This window comes from Gobio gobio (assembly GCF_949357685.1).
Source record: "Gobio gobio genome assembly, chromosome: 11".
Taxonomy (NCBI): Eukaryota; Metazoa; Chordata; class Actinopteri; order Cypriniformes; family Gobionidae; genus Gobio; species Gobio gobio.
In genome coordinates, this window is record NC_137104.1 from 26,293,530 (window position 1) to 26,315,079 (window position 21,550).

Here is a 21,550-nt window from a genome sequence, read left to right on the forward strand (position 1 = left end):
GACATTCTCTGTTTGCTATATAGAGCCTGGGAAAATAAAGGATGTTTGCAGAGGTAAGGGCCTTACTGTTTGAACAGGTTATAAAAGGCCCATTCAAACTTCCTGTGGGACTTATCAAATATAATATCATACCCAAAGTTTAAGACATACAGGAACCGAATCAACAAGGCATAATACTGTGTAAAAATGTGCAGTTTTTTCCTTAAAGAGCTGTTTCGTCTATATCTGACCCTCAAAATGACTTCCATTGGTGTTTTCAGTTGGCTGTTTTCAGGGTTCTTAAAATTAAAATATAATTAAATATATTAGAATAAATAAAATTTAAATAAAGTAAATAACATAAATTTGATTAATATATATTAAATTAATAAGTAAACAATACACCTTTTTAAAATAAACAATAACATTTGATTTGAATAAATAAATAATACATTTAACATTACAGTAGTAGAAAAAAACCTTAATATAACAACATAATACTAAATATTTTCCAAATAATTCTTTAAATTGCTATAGTAGGCTACACCGTTTAAATTAGAATGTGCTTTTTACATTTTAGGATGCAAGGATTGGTGGTCGGTGGCCTCTAAAAGATTGAAATCCCTTGATTTGTGTTACCTAACAAAATATTTTCACAGTGCAGCTTCAAAATCTTTTTCACCTCAACAGTTAAACTGTCTAATTATGTCCTAATCAGTTCATTAAAGGTGTCAAATTTTTGCTGATTATCATAGACATACTTCATTTTATTACTCTGCTTGGCTTATTTCTGTATGTTGTTCTGCAAATTGCCTTGCTCATATACACGCATAATGTTCATAGCATTGTGTTCTATGATACTCAATGTATTTTTAGCCCATACAATTTAACATGGAGAATTTCCACTTTAGACTGCTTGAAACCACCCAGAGCACTGCTCCAGCGTCATTTAAAAAGATATCAGATTTCCAGCAAATGTTTACAAATGATATCGCCTTTCTTCTGTTTCACTTCCGTTTCACTTCCTTTTGAAGTCACTTCTCATTGTATGCAAATACTGTATCGACGTTTAATAAATACAAATATTATGACCTAAAGAAAAATATAACTGTGGTCACATAACTCTTTTAGAACAGGTGATGTGATCAACTGTGTCAGTTAGAAAAATGACATTTAACCATCTTAAAAAGCAATGAGAAAAATAGACTTTAGTAAAACCTTTACAAAACCTACTGTATAGCCTAAATCAAACTCTACAATACGACGTGGATATTTTATAATATGTTTACAGGTTTAACCTATTAGATAAGGTAATAAAACTAACTAGTTTCTACGATTCTGGCATGTGTTTACCATAAACTGAACACATGCTCCCACACATCGCATGCCCCTCCTACAACCAATGATCGCAGCGGGTTATTGTGACGTGTGTACGTGGGCGTGCATAAATACTTTAGTTCTTATAAACGATTGAATTATTCATAAAGCTGACCAATTGAGCGGCGTATGTAAATTCGGCTGGTTTAAATGTATTTGTAGACTTACTCCAGGCAGGCACAGTGAATGAACGGTAGGCTGTGTGAGTAACGTTAGCTACTGCAACTGTGGGAAACAGACGCTTGGGTTCGTTTGTTCATCGGCAAATATTTGGATTTTGTTTCGTTGATAAAACATCTTTTAAAATCCACGCTTGAACTTGAACTGACTTTGTACTCTAAACCGAACTCGTCGGACATCATATTAGTTAGCAGGGGCATCCAGCTGACATCCATCGAGCAGACTTGTGTCTTCTCCGGACTGATTTCGCCATGTCCTCCGCGGATGTGTCGGAGCAGAGCCGGCGCTGTTGTGTTTTGTCGTGGGAGCAGGTGCAGCGTCTGGACTCCATCCTGGGAGAGTGTGTCCCGATCCACGGGCGAGGAAACTTCCCTACACTATCGGTTCAGCCTCGACATATCGTACAGGTACAGGATCCAACCCATATAGCCTATATAACACTATGAAACCTCATCTGAACTCACTTTGCACCCAAAAAAGTAAAGAAAAGGGAATGCAATAAGAAATGTGGACAGAATTCCAATTCCACATTTGTAACATAATTTGGAGCATTCCTGAAGGATCCTAATGGATCCTTTTTTTTTATCTTAAAATGGTGAAAAGTTAAAATGTAATTTCTATTCTTCACAAAAATATAATTTTAGGTTTTATTGTTTTATACAAATTATATTATTTTATTACAACATAGGCGCTACATGTAGGCTACGTGTGAAGCAATATGATTAAAGACAATGCATTTAATACATAGGTATACTACTTAAATGTAGGCCTAGGTCTCATAATAACCAGGGTCTGTTACAGAAAATTTCCTAAATAGAATTACCATGGCTTCTAAACATTGGAAATAATGACTTAATATTTGAAAAAGGTTTATTTCCTATTTAAACATGACCATTGTTAGCCTACTAAACAGATTATTACACTGGAACCGATTTAGGATGTTTACGTAATACAAAATATGATTTATAAAATCTTATTTAGCCTACATAAGGATCGTTGTTTATGAGAAACAACTTAATACATGTTATTTCTCTTGTGTCATGAACATTTTAACTGTCTTTCAGGAAATAATTGGATTATTAATTATCCTTGATGACTAATGCACTTTTTGTTCATTTGACAGGCTATTAATAAAATGGTATTGTTAAAATGTTAAATATACATTAAAAGTTCAATGGTTTCAAGTGTTTCCACTTAAGCAATTTAAGCGTCTCATCTTTATCTAAATTTTCAGTGTAATTTGTCAGTTTCACAATGAGGTGCCAAGACGATTTTCCCCCTGAGTATTTTACTGTAATGGATACATTTTAGCTTTTGCAGTCAGTCATGACTTTTGCACTGGAAAAGGTTTATATGGCAGCTTTTCTTCCGTGCTGAATTCCAGCAGATATCAGCAGGTGTTTGTGTAATCCAATCACGCAATTTAATCCATTTAACATCCAGAGAAACTCTCATAGTGAACCTGCTGCTGACTGATGCCTGAGACACTCTAAAACGTCCCTTTCATGTTGAGAAACAAAATTTAATACATATTATTTATGATAACATGTCTTATTCCATTCACAAATATATACTGCCTCTCAGCCCAATAACAAACTAATTAAAATTTTGAACAGTTAACTATGAAGATGAAGTTTTGTGTATTAGCTGTTTAAGATAACAAACAACATTCAAAATGTTTCAAACTTATTTTTCTATAAACTTAAATATTTTAAGAGTGATTAATGAACTAAAAGGCACCCCGGTCTGCTCATTTTTAACGAGAATGCAGGATTTCCCTTCATTTAGTTTGTTTTATTTACAACCTCACTGTTGCTAGAAAGCCAGGTCACACAATTAACTGGGAAAACAAGATATATAGTACTTTTACCCAGCCGTATTAAATGGCTTATTCAAAATTAGGCCTCTCTCTCATGACATCACTGACCTCCAAATGAAAGTCCTTATTACTCTACCATCTGGTTGTGGGGCTCTGTATCTAATGTAAGAGCCACAGACAAGTCCATAAGCTTTTAGGTTTTGCAGTATCTTTGCAGATTGTATTTATGAAAATGATTCACTTTTAGACCCTCTCAATAAGGCCAGTAGTTCATTTTTGCCTTGCCAAACATTGTCATTACCAACAATTTATATTTATTTTAAGCATATTGTTTTTATGCTCTTGACACTTGCATTTCAAATCAATGCGCTAATGTAAAACGCATAGAACAGTCATTACAATTATTCTATAGGTCATGGTCACAACATACCTAGCAGTTAGTCTTTCATAGTTTGAATTTTGACTTAGCATAAAGTCTGGTTCACTATGCAGTTTAGGCTGGTTAGAACTGCCCACTTAGACAGGAAGAGACCGTCCACTGACATGTAAAGCAACCAACCAGTTTGTCTTGTTTAGTGGTAGGTTTATCTGAAAATATTTATGTGACACAATAATAGACTTCGGTGTTGTTCGACAATGAGAGACTTAGCAGTCTCTGAGAATATTCTATACTGAAACACCTTCATTACTGGCCATCCAATTATGTCCACATAATTACTGTCCATCCAAACATAATAAGCACAGATTATTTCCCAGACAGAAAAAAAAAAAAAATACAGTTCTGCTCATACTATGCAATATGCTTGCTAGAAAGTGCCTCATAAACCGGGAAGCCCAGCGATTAGTTCATTCTTACAAGTGCTCATACCAACACAGAATCCAAAACAGGATTTGTTTCCTGACAGACTGATAAACACCTGTTCATCTCAACTCCTGGATGTTAAGTAGCATTCTGACAATCTGATTGGAATTTTAATCTTTCACAAGTGTTTTGTCTACAATATAACAGCGGAAATATCTTCAACTACCAGGAAGCAAACTCTTAGATTTATTAGTCATCAGCCCTCTAGAAGGTTGTTTGTTACATGGCATCAGTATTTGGTGTTGTTGTAAAGGATGCATCATTCTTATAACTAAGTGTAGAAAGAACTCTCAGGCACAAATTAAAAGAACCTCTCTTTAATTTTTCTCAGTGGTATCATTACTGTATGTTGCTTGGCTTACATTGGCCTGTTTAGCAGACAAAGTTGGCTTGTTTGTGGTACATTAGGTTAAAAGTGGATTAATCCTGTTGGAAACAGTAGACTTGTGGGCCAGAGCTGACACGGCATCCGTGTGGTAAAGAAGAGCCTGGTAAGTCTTTCTATTTGGCCAGAGTGTAAACTAACTCCTCAGGATTACATTTTTTTTTTTCCAATCTGAAAGGATACATAGACTCTACATCTAAGTCATTCCCATTGTTCCTGTCTTAGAACAGGTGCTTTTATGAGTATGTGAATAGATGTCTTAAAGGAATTTATCCCTCCAGCATGTAACATAAATCTGGTAAAAACCAGTGGCTGGAATTGGTTTGAGGTATACATTACACCATACCTGCAGGGGGAGCTAATCAACAGAGCCTTTTAACCCTTAAATGCGTACTTCGGGTCTTTAGAGACCCGGGACATCATTCACTACCTTTCTCCTTATTCATTTTTAAAAAGAAAGTTAGACATCAACCTTTTAAGTATTCCTCAATCAATTCATTATAAACAATATAACCAGAAAAATATATAAAATAATGCCTGTTTTCCATTAATGTTTAGTAAAAAATTGTATAGGGTTGCTAATGACCCAAGGTGTGAAAGAGTATATTTTTTTCTGCACAACAATAATTTAATCTTTGATGACTGAATAAGTGCAGATCGCCTTTATTCCACAAGGTGGCACTGTCTGAAACACAATGATGAAGTGGCGCTTCACTCATACTTACTGCAGACAGAAAATGAATGAATAAGTATAATCTGCAAAACTGAAAATGGCTCATTGATTTACTGCTGAGTAAGTACTGAACGCAATCAAATATAGTGTCACTGTCACTTGGTGGTGGATCTGGTGAAGAAGCTGTCAGCAATCAAAATATTGATTTAGAAGATTATAAAATTATAGTTTTGAGAATATGTTTAAGGTGGCGAATATGAGCCAGATGCTGAATGTACTGGGAAATGAGCTCTGACGAGGACAGTGATGATGGTATAAAACATCTGCTCAAACTGAACCGTTCCAAGCTTCAAAAGGTAACAAAATATGCTTCATTTTAGTCTTGTGTAATTGTTACTAGGGATGCACCGAAATGAAAATTCTTGGCCGAAACCGAAAACCGAAAAAGAGGAAACCAAGGCCAAAAACCGAAACACCGAAAGAAATTATGCCAATTGTTAGTACCATTGCATTTATGGCTATGACTTTGTACTAACTTTACTAAAATCAAGGCATTGCAATTGCATAAATTAATATTAATGTTTCAAAGAATAAATCAATTAAAAATTATGCCAATATTTATTTAGCTCATTGCAACAATGCACAGTATAAAATAAAATTCTAACTAAAATGTTTAACTTGACCTCACTCATGTGTACATTAAAGAATAAGTACAGGCCTACAGAAAGGTTTTACAATTAAATGTTCTCTCATAAAAACAAAGTGCATTTAGGTCAAGTGCATTTTACATTTTTCTCTGTAGGACTACTACAAGAAAGTGCATTCAGAACAAGTGCAACTGCTTAAAGATACAACTATTTTCTCTGTAGGCCTTCAACATAATAGTGTATCAAAACAAAGACTGCCATAGCCCATATGTTAACTGTAGAATAGGGGTGTAGCAGTGGTACACAAAACTGATGTTTCGGTACGGGTTCGGTACAGCAGTTTTACAAAATGGCTTTTTATACATTTTTATTGGTTTACTGAAAAAAAAAAGTATCTGTCCTTACATGAATTAAATTATAACTAAAAGTTTATTGAAGATATTGCTGTAAACTATATAGGGAGCCCTTACTTGCACATTAATATTAAAGTTTAACAATAGAGCCCAAACTATTAGCCTGAAATCAGTTGCTATTTATTTTTAGGTCTAATAATCAACACTTAAATAACATAGTACGCAAACATGTAAACTTCACATAAGGCAGTATTTGCAATAACTTCTAAATCTAATTATGAAATAGTTTTTTATCCAATTCGTTGTTGAAATATATTCATTTATACACAGTGTCTGTCATTTCATGACAGGTTTATTTAAACATACAAGAAATAATCAAGATATCATTAACAGGTTAAGTAGAATATAATGAATATAACGGGTAATATAGGTCATATATTTAGTGAAAGAGTTGATTTATCTAGTGAACTAACAGCTGTGGACACTGAATGACTGCCTGGGGTAAATGTGATGCTACATGACTGTTTAGTTTACAGCAGTTATATTGAGGTCTTTCCGCCGTTGAAACACTGACTGAGCGATTACACCACATATGATACGTGACAGTAAGTTGTATCCTCAACACACCTTCAGATGTTCATTCGTGTTTATTCTTTAGGAAGAGATGATCGATCGCTCTCACAGATGATCGCGTTCACGCTCGCGCGCCGCCGCTTGAACTGTGATGTGATCAGTGATGCCACATTATGGCCCAATCCCATTTCTACCCCTTAGCCCTTCTCTTTCCCCTACCCCTTCGTTTTGCGCGTTCACGTGAAGGGGTAGGGGTGTCTCGATTCTTTTTTGGCTGGAGTGGTAGGGGTAAGAGGAAGGGCCAGATAGCCCTTCAAACGAAGATTTTTCAGGACCACACTTCGAACGAAGGGGTATGAGGAGTTTCCCTCCACCGACTACCGTGCTGCATAGAATGTGTGTGTGTTGCCACTCGGGATCGATCACTGCGTGTCGCCTGGCTGCCGTTTCTCCGTAGCTTGCTAAACGCACTATTTGCGGGATTTGAACACATATTAATAATAGTTAAAAAATATATATCTGGTCATCCTTCATAACGCAGTCAATATTTACAATACATATCATCTGTAAACTCTCGCGTTACCAAGGCAACGACTGACTTGACGTATAACGTATGAACATTATCGCAGCACCACAGTAGATAACGAAACCATATCCGTACCGGGCTACCGGCCGGCTCGGATCAGCACGGAATGGAACGGTTAATAAACAAAGAGAACAGTTTGGTCCAATGGAAAAGCGGCTTCACTAGTCTTGTATGTTCTGTATCATTCTGTATCATCTTAGGAAACTCTGGCTCATATGTTTTTGAACTGAAAACGAGCTACATTTTATTAAGTCCAAATACAGCGCAAAACTCTGTTGGGAGTGATTAATTTGTTAAACGTGCTTGCGCCTGATTTCTGTTAGATATAGCCTACGCACTTCATTGCTGTTCATACTGGTTAAATGTCACAGGATTTTATAATAAAAGAAACGGGGTATGATGAGGTGTAATGGTATAGTAGTGGTGTCCCATTTCTTAGTGGAATATTTTCACCCCTACGCCTTGGCACTCTGTTTCAAGGGGCAAGGGGAACAGGTAGGTGTAGGGGTAGGGTAAGGCGAAGGGGTATAAAATAGAATTGGGATTGGGCCTAAAGAGCGTCAAAACGGCATTTATCGTTTGAATTTCGTGATACATGTTGATCGATGTTGGTGTGGGAACTCGGATTGAAGTGTATTGCGCGCTTAAAACATGCCCACTGTTAAAGACTGCATTCGGAAACCGTTCGGTTTCACAGCGAAGTCTGTTCCTCTTCTCATCGAGAACATGAGCTGCTTCACTGAACAGCTCTCGCTGCCAGTGCTTGTGCACAGAGCAGACAAGTACTTGAGCGCCATCTTTGCCAGGTCAGGAAAGCGGCCGTGATTACTTCTCCAGTAGGCAAGAGGGTTATCACTTCTGGGGATGGGGACTTTAGACAGATCACCAGAGTGGGCGTGCTCGGAGGCGTTTTCCTATCGGAAGTGGTTGTAGCGATCGGAATTATTGATTTCAGGTGATAAATTAAACCCGACGTGGAGAAAGTCTTTGCAGATGCACCCCTCTTGAAATTTCGGCATTACATGTTTTGCAAATCGCTGTCCGTGGGTGTTTCTCAGATAGGCTATACTGAAATACGTCCACACCGCAGACATGTTGCTTCAGACAAGCACGTTCAGGTGGCGGTTTCTGTTTGCGTCATCACAACATTTCGGTGATAAAAGTCTTTTAGCCGAAAATGCTCTTTTGGGCCATTTTCGGCCGAAAATTTTCGGTGATATGATCTGACTCTGAGGAGTTAGATATTCAGCCTGTCATTCAGACCATGTTTCACCGTATTGTGTGACACTGTTTGGCTTTTTTCTCGAGGGATGAAAACCAATTGTATTATGACGGCTAGAACCACGTTGAGTCCGTATAATACAAATAAAACAGTGTTGTCTGATTAATTACGGCTACATTTAATTCTAAGGAATTAAATAAAATATAATCTGACTTTGAGGAGTTAGATATTTAGCCTATCATTCAGACTATGTTTCACCTTATTGTGGCTGCATTTAATTCTGAGGAATTAAATTAAAATATTATCTGACTTTGAGGAGTTAGATATATTTTTTTATTCAGCCTATTATTCAGATCAGGTTGCACGGGTTTGGTGATTATGATGGCATTTAATTCCGAGGAATTGAGTGTCATGTTATCCGACTTTGATAAGTTGGATACTTTAATTCTGTCACCCAAGCGTGTTTAACTTGTGAACTGGATATTCATCTAAGATGGAGCCCTCCTGAAGTTGATGTCGTTCTCGCCACCTTGTGGCCTGCGGGACACATCAGTTTCAGGCAATTGCTAATCGCAGTGTCCGCTCTAGTGTTGTGGCCCTGTTGAGCTGCTCCCTTAGATGAGGCCCCTGCTGGCCAGCCCCCTCTCCCGGGTAGGAGCGATCGAGGTCGTCTCCCCTGTGGAGTTTTTCGGGAGTCGATGCTGTGTTCCCGCCGTCTAGTACGCTTCGGGCCACATCGTTTCCCCGTGCACGCGTGCTGCACCAGCCGCCTCTAGCAAGACTTGCGGTGGTCCAGCAAACGCGTACGCACACCGAAAATCTTCCTCGATTTCGCCCTGCCGGTTAGCCGCTTCAGGGGGTCGGGGAGGAGGCTCGGTTGACACCCGAGACCGGCCTCGAGAGGCTGGTTCCCTTAGCAGATTATCTCGGCGCATGGTTATGCCTCCGAATATATCAGCTTGGGGCCTGCGACTGTAGGAAGGGGCATACAGACTGCAGTCCGGTTACCTTCCCCTGAAGTTCAGTGGGGTGGTCTGGACGGCAGTGGTCCCTGGGCAGGTTCGGGTAATGGAACAGGAAGTTCACTCCCTGTTGGTAAGGAGGCCACAGAATGTGCTCCTCCGCCAGACAGGGAGTCCGGGTTCTACAGCCAGTACTTCATAGTTCCTAAGAGGGATGGCGAGTTGCATCCAACGTTAGACTGGAGGTACTTGAATCGTTTTCTGAGGAGATTCAGATTCAAGATGCTTAGCAATTCCTCCATTGTGATTCAGATCCAGTCTGAGGACTGGTCTGTCACGATGGGTCTGAAGAGGACGCATACTTCCCTGTATCCATCCTTCTGTGTCACAGGAAGTTCCTGAGGTTCGCTTTTTGGGGCAAAGCGTACCAATGTCGGGTTCTTCCAGGCGGCCTAGCCCTTTGAGACTCTACACGCAGTAGCGTGTTGACGCCTTCTCAGAGAACTGTGTTCCTGGGAGTCGCATGGGATTCTCTACGTTGTGGGCACAATTGTCTCCCGAACGTATCGAGTCCATACGGGCGGTGGTCTCTAAAATGAAGCTAGGCCACAGCATCACTGTGAAGCAGTTTAAGGTCTGCTGGGGCTCATTGCGGCTGCGTCCAACAGAATGGCCCTCATTTATCAAAAGTGCGTACACCAAAATTCCAGCGTACACCTGGCGTACACCCAAAACCACGGTGACTTTGAGATTTATCAATATGGACGTTGGCGTACGGCACGCTCAAATCCTACGCCAGCTCATGAGGTGGTGTACGCACGTTTTGAGTTAGTGAGAAAATGCGCAGAAAAAAAATTCCTAACACCACAAAACGCAGTGACAAATATATGCTATATTATGACCCACTGTAAAAAAAAAACAACAACAACAACTAAAGCCCTATTAGCACGGGATAAGTACGCTATTATCTGGGGACCTCGTGTGATTTAGAAATTACTCCCCCAACATCTGAATTTTGTGTGGCGCATTAGATAAGCTGTGATTTTACTCTAATTTACTGACTTATCTCCCGGATATGATGTAAAGACTTGAAAATGTTTTTTCGTTATAGATCTAGCTGTATGAAATTATAAACAGTCTCATCGATATAATTTTGATTGTTTTATAGTAATTAAAATAATTTAGTTCAGTTAGAGAACAGACGCAATTAAAAACGTAATTGAGCAATAATAACAATATACCACGGAAGATTCAGTTTCAAAGCTAATGTAAAAGTGCCTATTTAAGCGAGTTTGTCATTGTACAGTTCTGTTTTTGTGTTTTTCATTAAGAATAATATTAAACACACCATTCAAGCAATTTACTCCCAAAGGTGCTCATTCTAAAGTGAAAGTAGTAATTCATAACGGTGCGCATTTTATGCAGCCTAGCGCCATTCTTCGTGAAAGATAAAGATAGAAATGCGCACAGGACACAAAAACCTTGCAAAAATGATATACGATCCGCCTAATCCCAGCGATGCCACAGAGAAATCACAGAGATGCCGATTCGCACGGGACTAATATTATCACAGGACCTCTGTGTTCGGCGAAATATGGTAGGTCATTTGCGGGGGAATGTTAACTTTACATATTACAGACATGGCCGATTCGCACGGGATTAAGATCACAGACATTCTCTGCAGTTATTACATTTCACCAGAGGTCCCCACATAACTAATCCCGTGCGAATAGGGATATATAGTAGCCTAATTATAAACTTCAGTGTTTATTTTTTGCGCAACATTCAATGTTTAATTTGTGTGACTTTACCAAAGCATTTGATTTGTAGGCATATGTATTCCTCCAGTTGCGAGCCTGACTGTGCGCTTTACCTGACGTTGGTTAGGCCCGGCAGCTGCGCACGGACTGGGACTGAAAATAATTCAGACTGACAAAATAATAAAAATGACATTCTTCTTCTTTTAAATAATAATAAAATAAATAATAATAATAACGACATTCTTCTTCTAAATAGCAATAGGCCTAAGCGTCATTAATAATACAAATCATAATAATAATAAGAAGAATCTTACAAATTGTCATGCAATTATTAAAGTGAATGAATGGTACTCCACATCACATCATCATCACTATTGTACACCCCAATACATGTGACGTGATACGAAATTAAATGCTAATTATTTCAAAACAGGTGCTGTAAAATAATGAATTGTGATAGGTAATTTCTCATCCAAACAGCTATTTAAATTGGATTTCCACCATACACCTTTTTGTGGGCGCCTTTAATCCCACTCTTTAAACTAGTTTTTCCACTTCCCTGGTGATGTTCTCGATCTCCACGTCAGAGAAGTTTCGCTTATTGCTGTCTTCCGTATGTCCATGGCGTAAAATGAGGGCGTGGGGGAGGCAGAGACGTGAATATATAGGGGCGTGTTATTCTAATGACGATCGTTTTCAGCCGCGGCATTTATCAATGGCAGGTTTTGCGTACGCCTGGATTTCAGAGGTGCGCACAGCTTCATAAATCAGGCGGTGAGAGGAGTGTAAGCATAATCTTACGCCAACATATACGCCCGTTTCTACGCAAGATTGATAAATGAGGGCCAATATCTCTTGGCCTGCTGCATGAGACCCTTACTGTGGTAGCTGGGAATCAAGGGGTTTTCCTTGGGGGGAAAACCATTCTGTATGATCAGGGTAACGCGCAGATGCCTTCGTTCCCTAGTTATATGGAAGAAACCTTGGTTTCTGTCCCAGGGGCCAGTGTTGGGAGCGTTCTGTTGCCGGTAATCCGTTTCAACAGGCGCCTCCCTCACTGGCTGGGACGTGGTTATGGGAAGTAAACCAGGTGGCTTTCCTTGAGGGGAAATCCATGCTGTATGATCAGGGTAAGGCGCAGTGGCCTTCGTTCCCTAGTCATATGGAAGAAACCTTGGTTTCTGTCCCAAGGGCCAGTGTTGGGAGCGTTCTGTTGCCGGGAATCCGTTTCAACAGACGCCTCCCTCACTGGCTGGGACGTGGTCATGGCGGCCGCTTTGCGAGAGGTCTGTGGGAGACCAGGCATTTCTCCTGGCACATCTACTGCCTGGAAATGCTGCCGGTCTACAAAGCTCTGAGGAGCTTTTTCCCGGACCTCCGCGGCCACCATGTCCTGATATGGAAGGAAACCAGGTGGCTTTCCTTGAGGGGAAATCCATTCTGTATGATCAGGGTAACGCGCAGTGGCCTTCGTTCCCTAGTCATATGGAAGAAACCTTGGTTTTTGTCCCAAGGGCCAGTGTTGGGAGCGTCCTGTTGCCGGAAATCCGTTTCAACAGACGCCTCCCTCACTGGTTGGGGCACGGCAGGGGGGTTTGAGGTTGCGCCCTCTTTGCAGACTGGCGCATCACATCCTCCTGTGGTCCCAAGGGAAACTGTTGTCCATCAGGGCAATGTATGTCCCGGGGGTCCAAAATCAGGGAGCAGACATCCTGCTGAGGCAGGGGCTGAGGCCCAGGGAGTGGCGACTCCACCCAGAGGTGGTGGAGGCCATATGCAAGAGGTTCGGCCCAGTGGAAGTGGATTATTTGCGTCTCGAGAGACGTCGCACTGCCCACTGTGGTTTTTCCTCACGCATCCAGCCTCGCTGGGGTTGGATGCCATGGTTCAGACGTAGCCGAGGCTGTGTCTGTGCGCATTTCCCCCGATTGCTCTGCTTCCGGGAGTCCTGGAGAGGGTCAGGCGACAGGGGGTCAGTCTACTTCTGGTAGCACCCCGTTGGCCGACTCGAGTTTGGTTCTCGGATATCATAGCTCTGCTAACAGGTCAGCCGTGGGAGATTCCTCTGAGGAGGGATCTCCTATCTCAGGCGGCGGGTACGATATTTTACCCCCGCCCGGAGATTTGGAACCTGTGGGTCTGGCCCCTGAGGGGACCAGGTACCTAGAGGCTGGCCTATCGGTGGAGGTGATAGAGACCTTACTCAGTTCCAGGGCTCCGTCTACGAGGAGACTGTACAGCCTCAAGTGGAATGTATTTTCCACTTGGTGCAGGGAGCGTGAGGTGGACCCAGTTAACTGCCCGGTGGCTTCAGTGCTGGAGTTCCTCCAAGATCGCTTCTCTGCAGGGCTTACCCCGTCCACACTCAAGGTGTACGTGGCTGCCATTGCGGCTTTCCACGCTCCTATGGGTGATGGGCCTCTGGGTAGTCACCATCTGGTTGTACAATTCCTCCGTGGGGCTCAGAGGATGAGGCCTGCGGCTCATTCCAGAGTTCCAACCTGGGACCTGGCAGTGGTTCTTGAAGGATTGGCTGAGGCCCCCTTCGAACCATTGGAGTTGGCTGGACCAAAGGACCTGACCCTTAAGGTGGCTTTTCTCCTTGCCATTACCTCTCTTAGGAGAGTGGGAGATCTCCAGGCCTTGGCGGTAACGCCGACCTGCCTGGAGTTTGCCCCGGGAGGAGTAAAAGCCATCTTACACCCTAGGCCGGGCTACGTGCCTAAGGTGCCTTCAAGGGTGGTCAGGTCATTGGTCCTGCAGGCATTCCATCCTCCGCCTCACGTGACGGCGGAAGAGGGGAGGCTTCACCTACTCTGCCCGGTTAGGGCCCTTAGAGTTTTTTTGGCGAAGTCTGCACAGTGGAGGAGATCGCAATAACTGTTGGTGTGTTTTGGCTCACCTAAGAAGGGATTGCCTGCGTCTACTCAGACAATCAGTAATTGGATTGTCCAGGCGATTACCATGGCCTACCAGGTGCGCAGTTTGCCTTCACCTGTGGCCGTGAAGGCTCATTCCACCAGAGGCATGGCCTCTTCGGTGGCCCTTCTTTCTGGGGTCCCCTTGCAGGATATCTGCGAGGCGGCCGGGTGGGCTACCCCACACACTTTTATCAGGTTCTATAGCCTGGATCTCCCTACGACGCCTGGTGCTAGGGTGCTCCAGTCCTAGCTGTGCCCGGTCTCCGGCTTCACACTAGGGCAGGTGCTACCCTTCGGTGTGGCCTAGTGGGTACTCGTTCCCCAAAGCGTTGTTCCGATGCAGTGCGAGTTCCCTCGAAAGGGAACTGCTCGGGTTATGTATATAACCCTTGTTCCCTGAGAAGGGGAACGAGCACTGCATCCCGACACCACACCTCGGCGCGCCTGGAGCGCATGCTTCAGAGCAATTACTACCGCCATTACGTTCCAGCTCCCCTTTTATACTTCCGGGTATGCCGTCACAATGACGTCATCACGCACGCCAATCGGATTGGCCTAGTTGGCATTCTGGTTTCAGATTCGCTGATGCTAAGGGAGCATCCCCAAAGCGTCGTTCCGATGCAGTGCTCGTTCCCCTTCTCAGGGAACAAGGGTTATATACATAACCCGAGCAGTTTTCTGTATCAGGACATAATAAAAATCATCTAGTGCTTGGCAGGTCTTAAAGTTTGGAAAATAAAACCTCAGATGAACAACAACACATGACATATCATACTGTGTCATTATTTATTTAGCAAAAATAAAGTCAAGATGGAAAATACATGGATGACAAAGTTAGGACACCCTATCATACAATTGTCTGTAGACCCACTTTTAGCAGCAATAACTTAAAGTAATAATTTTCTGCATGATTTATCAGTCTCACATCATTCTCGGGAAGTTTTGGTCCACTCTTTACAACATTGCTTCAGTTTGTTGAGGTTTGTGGGTATTTGTTAATGCACAGCTCTTGTCACAGAATTTCAGTCAGTATGAGGTCTGGACTTCGACTGGGCCATTGCAACACCTTCATTCTTTTCTTTTTCAGCCATTCTGTTGTAGATTTGCTGGTGATCTTCGGATCATTGTGCAGTTACATGACCCAATTTTAGCCAAGCTTTCGCTGTCAGACAGATGGTCTCACATTTGACTCTAGAATACTTCATGGAGTTCATGGTCGACTCAATGACTGTGAGATGCTCCGGTCCTGTGGCTACAAAACAAGCCCAAAATCTTTTTGTAGGAGGTGTTTGTGCTGATATGCTTTTTTGTTTTTCACCAAACTTGGCGCTGTGCATTATGGCCAAACAGTTTTTCTGAGCATTACACAGTCTGATCTGAATTTTCTGGGACGTCCACTCATGGGAAGATTGGTGTCTGTTTTGAATGTCTTACACTTGCGAATAATCTTCCTCGCTGTAGAATGATGGACTTCAAATTGTTTGGAAATAGCCTTGTAACCCTTCACAGATTGATGGCAGCAACAATTGCTTCTCTAAGATCATGGCTGATGTCTTTCCTCCTTGGCATTGTGTTAACACACACCTGAATGCTCCAGATTAGCAAATTGTCAAAACATCTGCTTTTATAGAGGTGATCACACTTGCTGGTGATCAATTAATCAAAGGCCTTTGATTAGCAATGCCTGACCATTACCTACATTGATTAGCAGTCTGACCATTACCTACCCTCTTAATTCCTATGTTAACAGTAAGGGTGACATAACTTTGTCACCCATGGCTTTTCCGTTTTGGCTTTATTTTTGCTAAATAAATAATGACACTGTGTGATAGTTCATGTGTTGTTGTTCATCTGAGGTTTTATTTTCCAAATTAAGACCTGCCAAGGACCAGATGTTTTTTTTATGTCCTGATACAGAAAACCATGGAATTCAATAGGGTGTCCTAACCTTTCATATGACTGTAGATCCGGGTTGCTAAAGACCCGAATATGTAAGAATGATTGGCGAAACAGTTATGCATTTAAAGGTTAACATTCTTTTAGTGTAAAATGTATCTTTTTTTTTTTTGAAAATGGCAGTAATATTGACCCCCTGAGAACTTGTGGTTCAAGAAATTATGGAGTCTTAAAGGGATAGTTCAAGTTCTGTCATCATTTATTCAGCCTCATGATGTTCTGTTGACTCCAAGGTGTTCAGCAAAAAACAAACTAACAAACAAACTTCCTTTTCACTCTGTTTCTCACACATAGCTATCATTTGTCTTCATATGGCATGAGTCATATGGACCACTTTTATGGTGCTTTTGGAACTGATCATACCTAGTCTCAACATTCCTAGTCTCCACAAAAAAAAGAAAAGAAAAAGAAAGGTATTTTTTTGGGGAAAATCAGATGAATGATTCTTTGGACAAGGTCATTACTAATGGAGTGTAGAACTGATGTAAAGGAAGTTGTATGATTAACTTCTTTCCGAGGTTTATCCGAGCTTCATATAACACCTGGCATTATCCACATGTCTATCCAATAGCTAGAATTTCAAAGATTCCATTGTGAATTTTTGGGAAAAATTAAAAGATCAGGACAAAACTCTTAATAGTCTAGTCCAGTATACAGTGGATTCACTGACTCATTTCCTGAGCCTGGGCCAGTGTCAGAGGCTCAAAAGTGGTTCATTCATTCCTTTGCATTTGGCAGTTCACAGTGAGACCGGCTGCCCAGAGTGGCTGTCGGTATCCAGGGGGCAATGATGCTGTGTTCTGTTGGCTTGTTCCCTAGCCTGAACCTGTAAAATGCTGTGTGGAAATTTGCCTTACAATCACCCTACAAATAAAACTCATAACCTGTTTTGGCCAGGTTGGAAAACAAAACAGGACATGTCGCCAAGGTGTTGTAAGCACCATTTAGACCAGTATGTTTATGGCTTTTTTCTTTCAACACAGCTTTCTTTTCAAGCTTTCAATACAGAGTCAAAGGAAAGTCTTGTAGGTTTCAAGATATCTCAAGATATATTGAACAAAATACCACATCTCATTTGGTTTGAATGGTCAAATTACTATTTTTGTAATTTATTTTGTAGTTTTTTTTGTTGGATATCTAGATTCTAGTGATAACAAATGAGAGTAATCTTGCTTTGTAATACTGTATGTGTCTCAGAGGAGATTTCAACTTTAAAACTAAAAGTCCCACTCTAGGCCTTTTACTTTTGTTTTTGTTAAGTTTTGTTTGTAGAACAATCAGTCACACTTTAGATGAGGACCCAGTTCTCACTATTCACTAACTATTAACTACGACTTTTGCCTCAATAAACACCTAATTACGGCTTATTAATAGTTAGTAAGGTAGTTGTAAAGTTTAGGTATTGGTAGGCATTAATGTGCTTTAGAAGTACTAATAAACAGCCAATATCCTAGTAATATGCATGCTAATAAGAAACTAGTTAATAGTGAGAATTGGACCCTAACTAAAGTGTTACCAAACAATCTTATGGAAAAAAAAGTATGGGGAACACATATTCACTATTAACTATGACTTCTTGCCTGAATAAACTCCTGAATAAACTGAAAAAAAAAATACTGCTTATTAATAGTTAGGACGGTAGTTTTTGTAGCATTTACGTTTATGTGTTGGGTAGGATTAAGGAATGTATAATAAGGTCGTGCAGAATAAGGCATTAATATGTGCTTTATAAGTACTAATGAACAGCCAATATCCTAATATGCATTCTAATAAGTTTCATTGTATGTCCTGACCATTGCTGTATCCCAGAAAACATTTTTTCTGGAGCATTGTGTTGTTTTTCATCTTTCATCTACTTTTCTAGCGTTTTTATAGTTTTTTTTTTTCACCTGGTATTTAAAAAAAAAGAGGTGGAACAAACAGTGCATAGCAATGGACCTTAACACTTTAGTAACCACATAGCAATATTCTTGTAACCTTCTTTTTACTTTCATTTTGTGTTTATTATTTGATTAAAGTAATTTAACGTTCGCCGGTTCCCAGATGGAGTAATAAAGAGACAGAAAAGCAAGAAAGCTGCCAAGAGCTTTTAAACAAATACCAGCAGTTACTTGTCTTCTCCCAGGGCTAATCCACATGCTTTAGGAAAACTGAATCCCTCCTTTAGAGAAGTTATATCTCGGTTCACACCTGTGTTCTATCGGGTAGAGGTGTGCGTTTTAAGGTTGTGTGAAGAAGCTTACTAAGATTACAATACTGCACTTCATGAACCTGAGAAAATAAAAGTTGCCATTACTTTCTATTTTAGCTGGTCTGTAAAAGTTAGTATTTAAAATCAACTTGGTTAATGTTCCTCTTGAAGGATTAGACTGGTAGTGCCTATGGCCGCATGTCCACCAAAGCGTTTTTTCCCCACGGCTGGCTGGCGTATTCAATTGTTTTAAATGGGAGTGTAACAAGACGCTGAGCGCTCAGTGTTTTTTACTGGTCGCTGAGAGTTGAAGAATGTTCAACTTGAGTAAAACGCAGCGCGAGTGGAGTGGAGTAAGGGCAGGACAAATACATCACAGACCAACCGCCACAGTCTGCTTGTACAATGTCAACAGATGAAAACAACCAGTATAATAACAAAATTTACAACAAGAACAAAATAATTTACAACAAGAGCCAGAGGAAATACTTTACATTGTATCTGCATTTTTATATAGAATCAATACAGGAACAAACTATCTGTGAAATGAGATACTAGTACACTTCCGCGGATATTCCGTATCATAACAAGCAAAGCTGCGCTGCCAAAACGCTCTCAAGCGCCCACTGCAAGGCGTTTTCAGCAGAGCGCCCAGTGTGGATGCCCAATTGCTACTGGCAAAACATTTCAAACAAGGTATGATCAGGGTCATATTGAATTGTAAGCCTATCATTTACAAAGTTATAAACATTCATCACTACCTACATGTTTATTTATTGCATATTTTGACTTAATTGATTATGCTTTTCAATACCAAGACCAGAAGAGAGTGTGAACAATTTAGACCTTTGGGGTGAATAAAGTGTGGTTTATTCTGGTTTATTCTGAACCACTGCAGGCACACAAAGTGTGTCCAGTTCAGAGATATACTGAAGCACAGAGTGGATTATATGCGCAAATTTGCACAGACCACAAAACGTATCCACAGAGTTTGAGTCCAAGCCCAAATGCTCCCGAATCCATGAAAATATAGTCTTGGACCAGATTCACTCACTGTAACACTGTCTTTAATATCCCATCCTTTTTGATGAAGTTTCAGGAGTCTGTATGAGATTTGCAAAAATGAATGCTGTGTCTCTTTTTGTCTTTCATGTGTAGGTGGTGCGGGCTCGTCTAGAGGAGCGAGGTGTTACAGTACGCGATGTGAAGCTGAACGGCTCTGCTGCCAGTTACGTGCTCCACCAGGACACTGGCCTGGGCTACAAAGACCTGGACCTGATCTTCGGCTTGAGTCTGACCGATGACAAGACTTTCCGTCTGGTGAAGGATGTGGTCCTGGACAGCCTCCTGGAGTTCCTGCCCGCTGGCGTGAGCCGGGACCGCATCACTGCCTTGACCTTAAAGGAAGTGTACGTGCAGAAGCTGGTGAAGGTTTGCAATGACACGGACCGCTGGAGCCTCATCTCACTTTCCAACAACACTGGCAAAAACGTGGAGCTGAAGTTTGTGGACTCCCTGCGACGGCAGTTTGAGTTCAGCGTGGACTCATTTCAGATTGGCTTGGACTCACTGCTGCTTTTCGACCGCTGCTCCGAGACGCCCATGTCCGAGAGTTTCCATCCCACTGTGCTCGGAGAGAGTATGTATGGAGACTTTGAAGAAGCGCTAGGACACCTACATGCCAAAATCATTGCTACGCACAGCCCGGAAGAAATCCGTGGAGGTGGGCTCTTGAAGTACTGCCACTTGCTGGTAAGAGGCTTCCGTCCAGCCTCCGAAACACAAATGAAGACGCTCCAGCGCTACATGTGCTCGCGCTTCTTCATCGACTTCCCTGACATCAATGAGCAGCAGAGGAAGCTGGAGGCCTACCTGCAGAACCACTTTAACGGCATGGAGCACAAGCGTTATGATTGTCTAGTAACTCTCCATCACGTAGTAGATGAAAGCACCGTATGTCTCATGGGCCATGAGCGGAGACAGACACTTGCGCTCATCTCCTCTCTGGCACTACGCGTGCTGGCTGAACAGAACGCATTTCCTGCACTGTCTAATGTTACGTGTTACTACCAACCAGCTCCCTATGTTAGAGATGTCAACTTCAGCAACTACTATATAGCACATGTGCATTCGCCCATTTCCACCTGTAACAGCTCCTATCAAACATGGCTGCCTTGTAGCTGAGCCAGGAAGGGACGAAAACACTTATTTGCAGTCTTCAGATGGTCACATTTCACCTCAATATCAAGAGAAAAAAAAAGAAAGTATATTTTGCATTTAGAAATTATAATTTCTCAGTTGTGATTTTCAAGTAAGAGCTTTAATAATAATAATAATAATTTAGTACAGTATTTTTACTGTATTATTGTGAAAACTAAAGTATTTGTTTATTTAAATCAACAAACATTCAAGTACAACTACTCAGTTCCACTAGGACTTCGCAATTTTTTTTCATGTTTTATTTTCTCGATCAAAAGGACAAAATGGCAATTTGTGAAAATTTTGCAATATTTTATTTATAATTAGGACACCAAATTTACCAGATTATATATTATGTTTAAATACACAATAGTCCTACATGGCACAAAGAACAAACAAAATGCATGAATCTTGTTTATTTTGGACCAAATTCTAATACATTTTAACTTTTAAAACAAGCTATGGACATCTTTTTTCAGGCGTAGAAAAAGGGGATATTGAGTGTGGTGCAAAGCCTTAATAATAATAATAATAAAAAAAATAATAATTTTTTTATTATAGCTAGCTAGGCTAGTCTAACTTTGTACTATCTAGCTTAAATAATATGATCACTTAGGATGGGTAATATGGCCAAAAGCTTATAGGCTAAGGAAACCACAGCAAAATAAAAAGCCTAATTACCTTTAAGTAAAAAGTTGTCAATTAATAAATAATCAAGTAAACAGTCAGTAATAAAATTAGAACAAAGAAAACGACAATAGGATAAATAAATAATGCTCCACAATGTAAATTATAGACCTATATAGACTTTAGAAAATGTACTTTAATTGTCATAAGAATATTACAATAATAACAAAATCTTAATGGTCCTACGATGTAATAAAGAAAATTATGTTATGTCAAAT

At 40.8% G+C, this 21,550-nt stretch overlaps 1 protein-coding gene across 1 annotated transcript; it reads left to right on the forward strand.

Moving 5' to 3' along the window:
- The first annotated feature begins 1,531 nt into the window (after positions 1-1,531).
- On the forward strand, positions 1,532-21,163 carry tent5bb (terminal nucleotidyltransferase 5Bb). The gene is made up of 2 exons (XM_079828919.1): positions 1,532-1,943; positions 19,605-21,163. Exons 1-2 carry the CDS (start codon positions 1,788-1,790, stop codon positions 20,628-20,630), a joined length of 1,182 nt encoding a protein of 393 aa, XP_079685045.1. The 5' UTR covers positions 1,532-1,787; the 3' UTR covers positions 20,631-21,163.
- Positions 21,164-21,550: the final 387 nt, after the last annotated feature.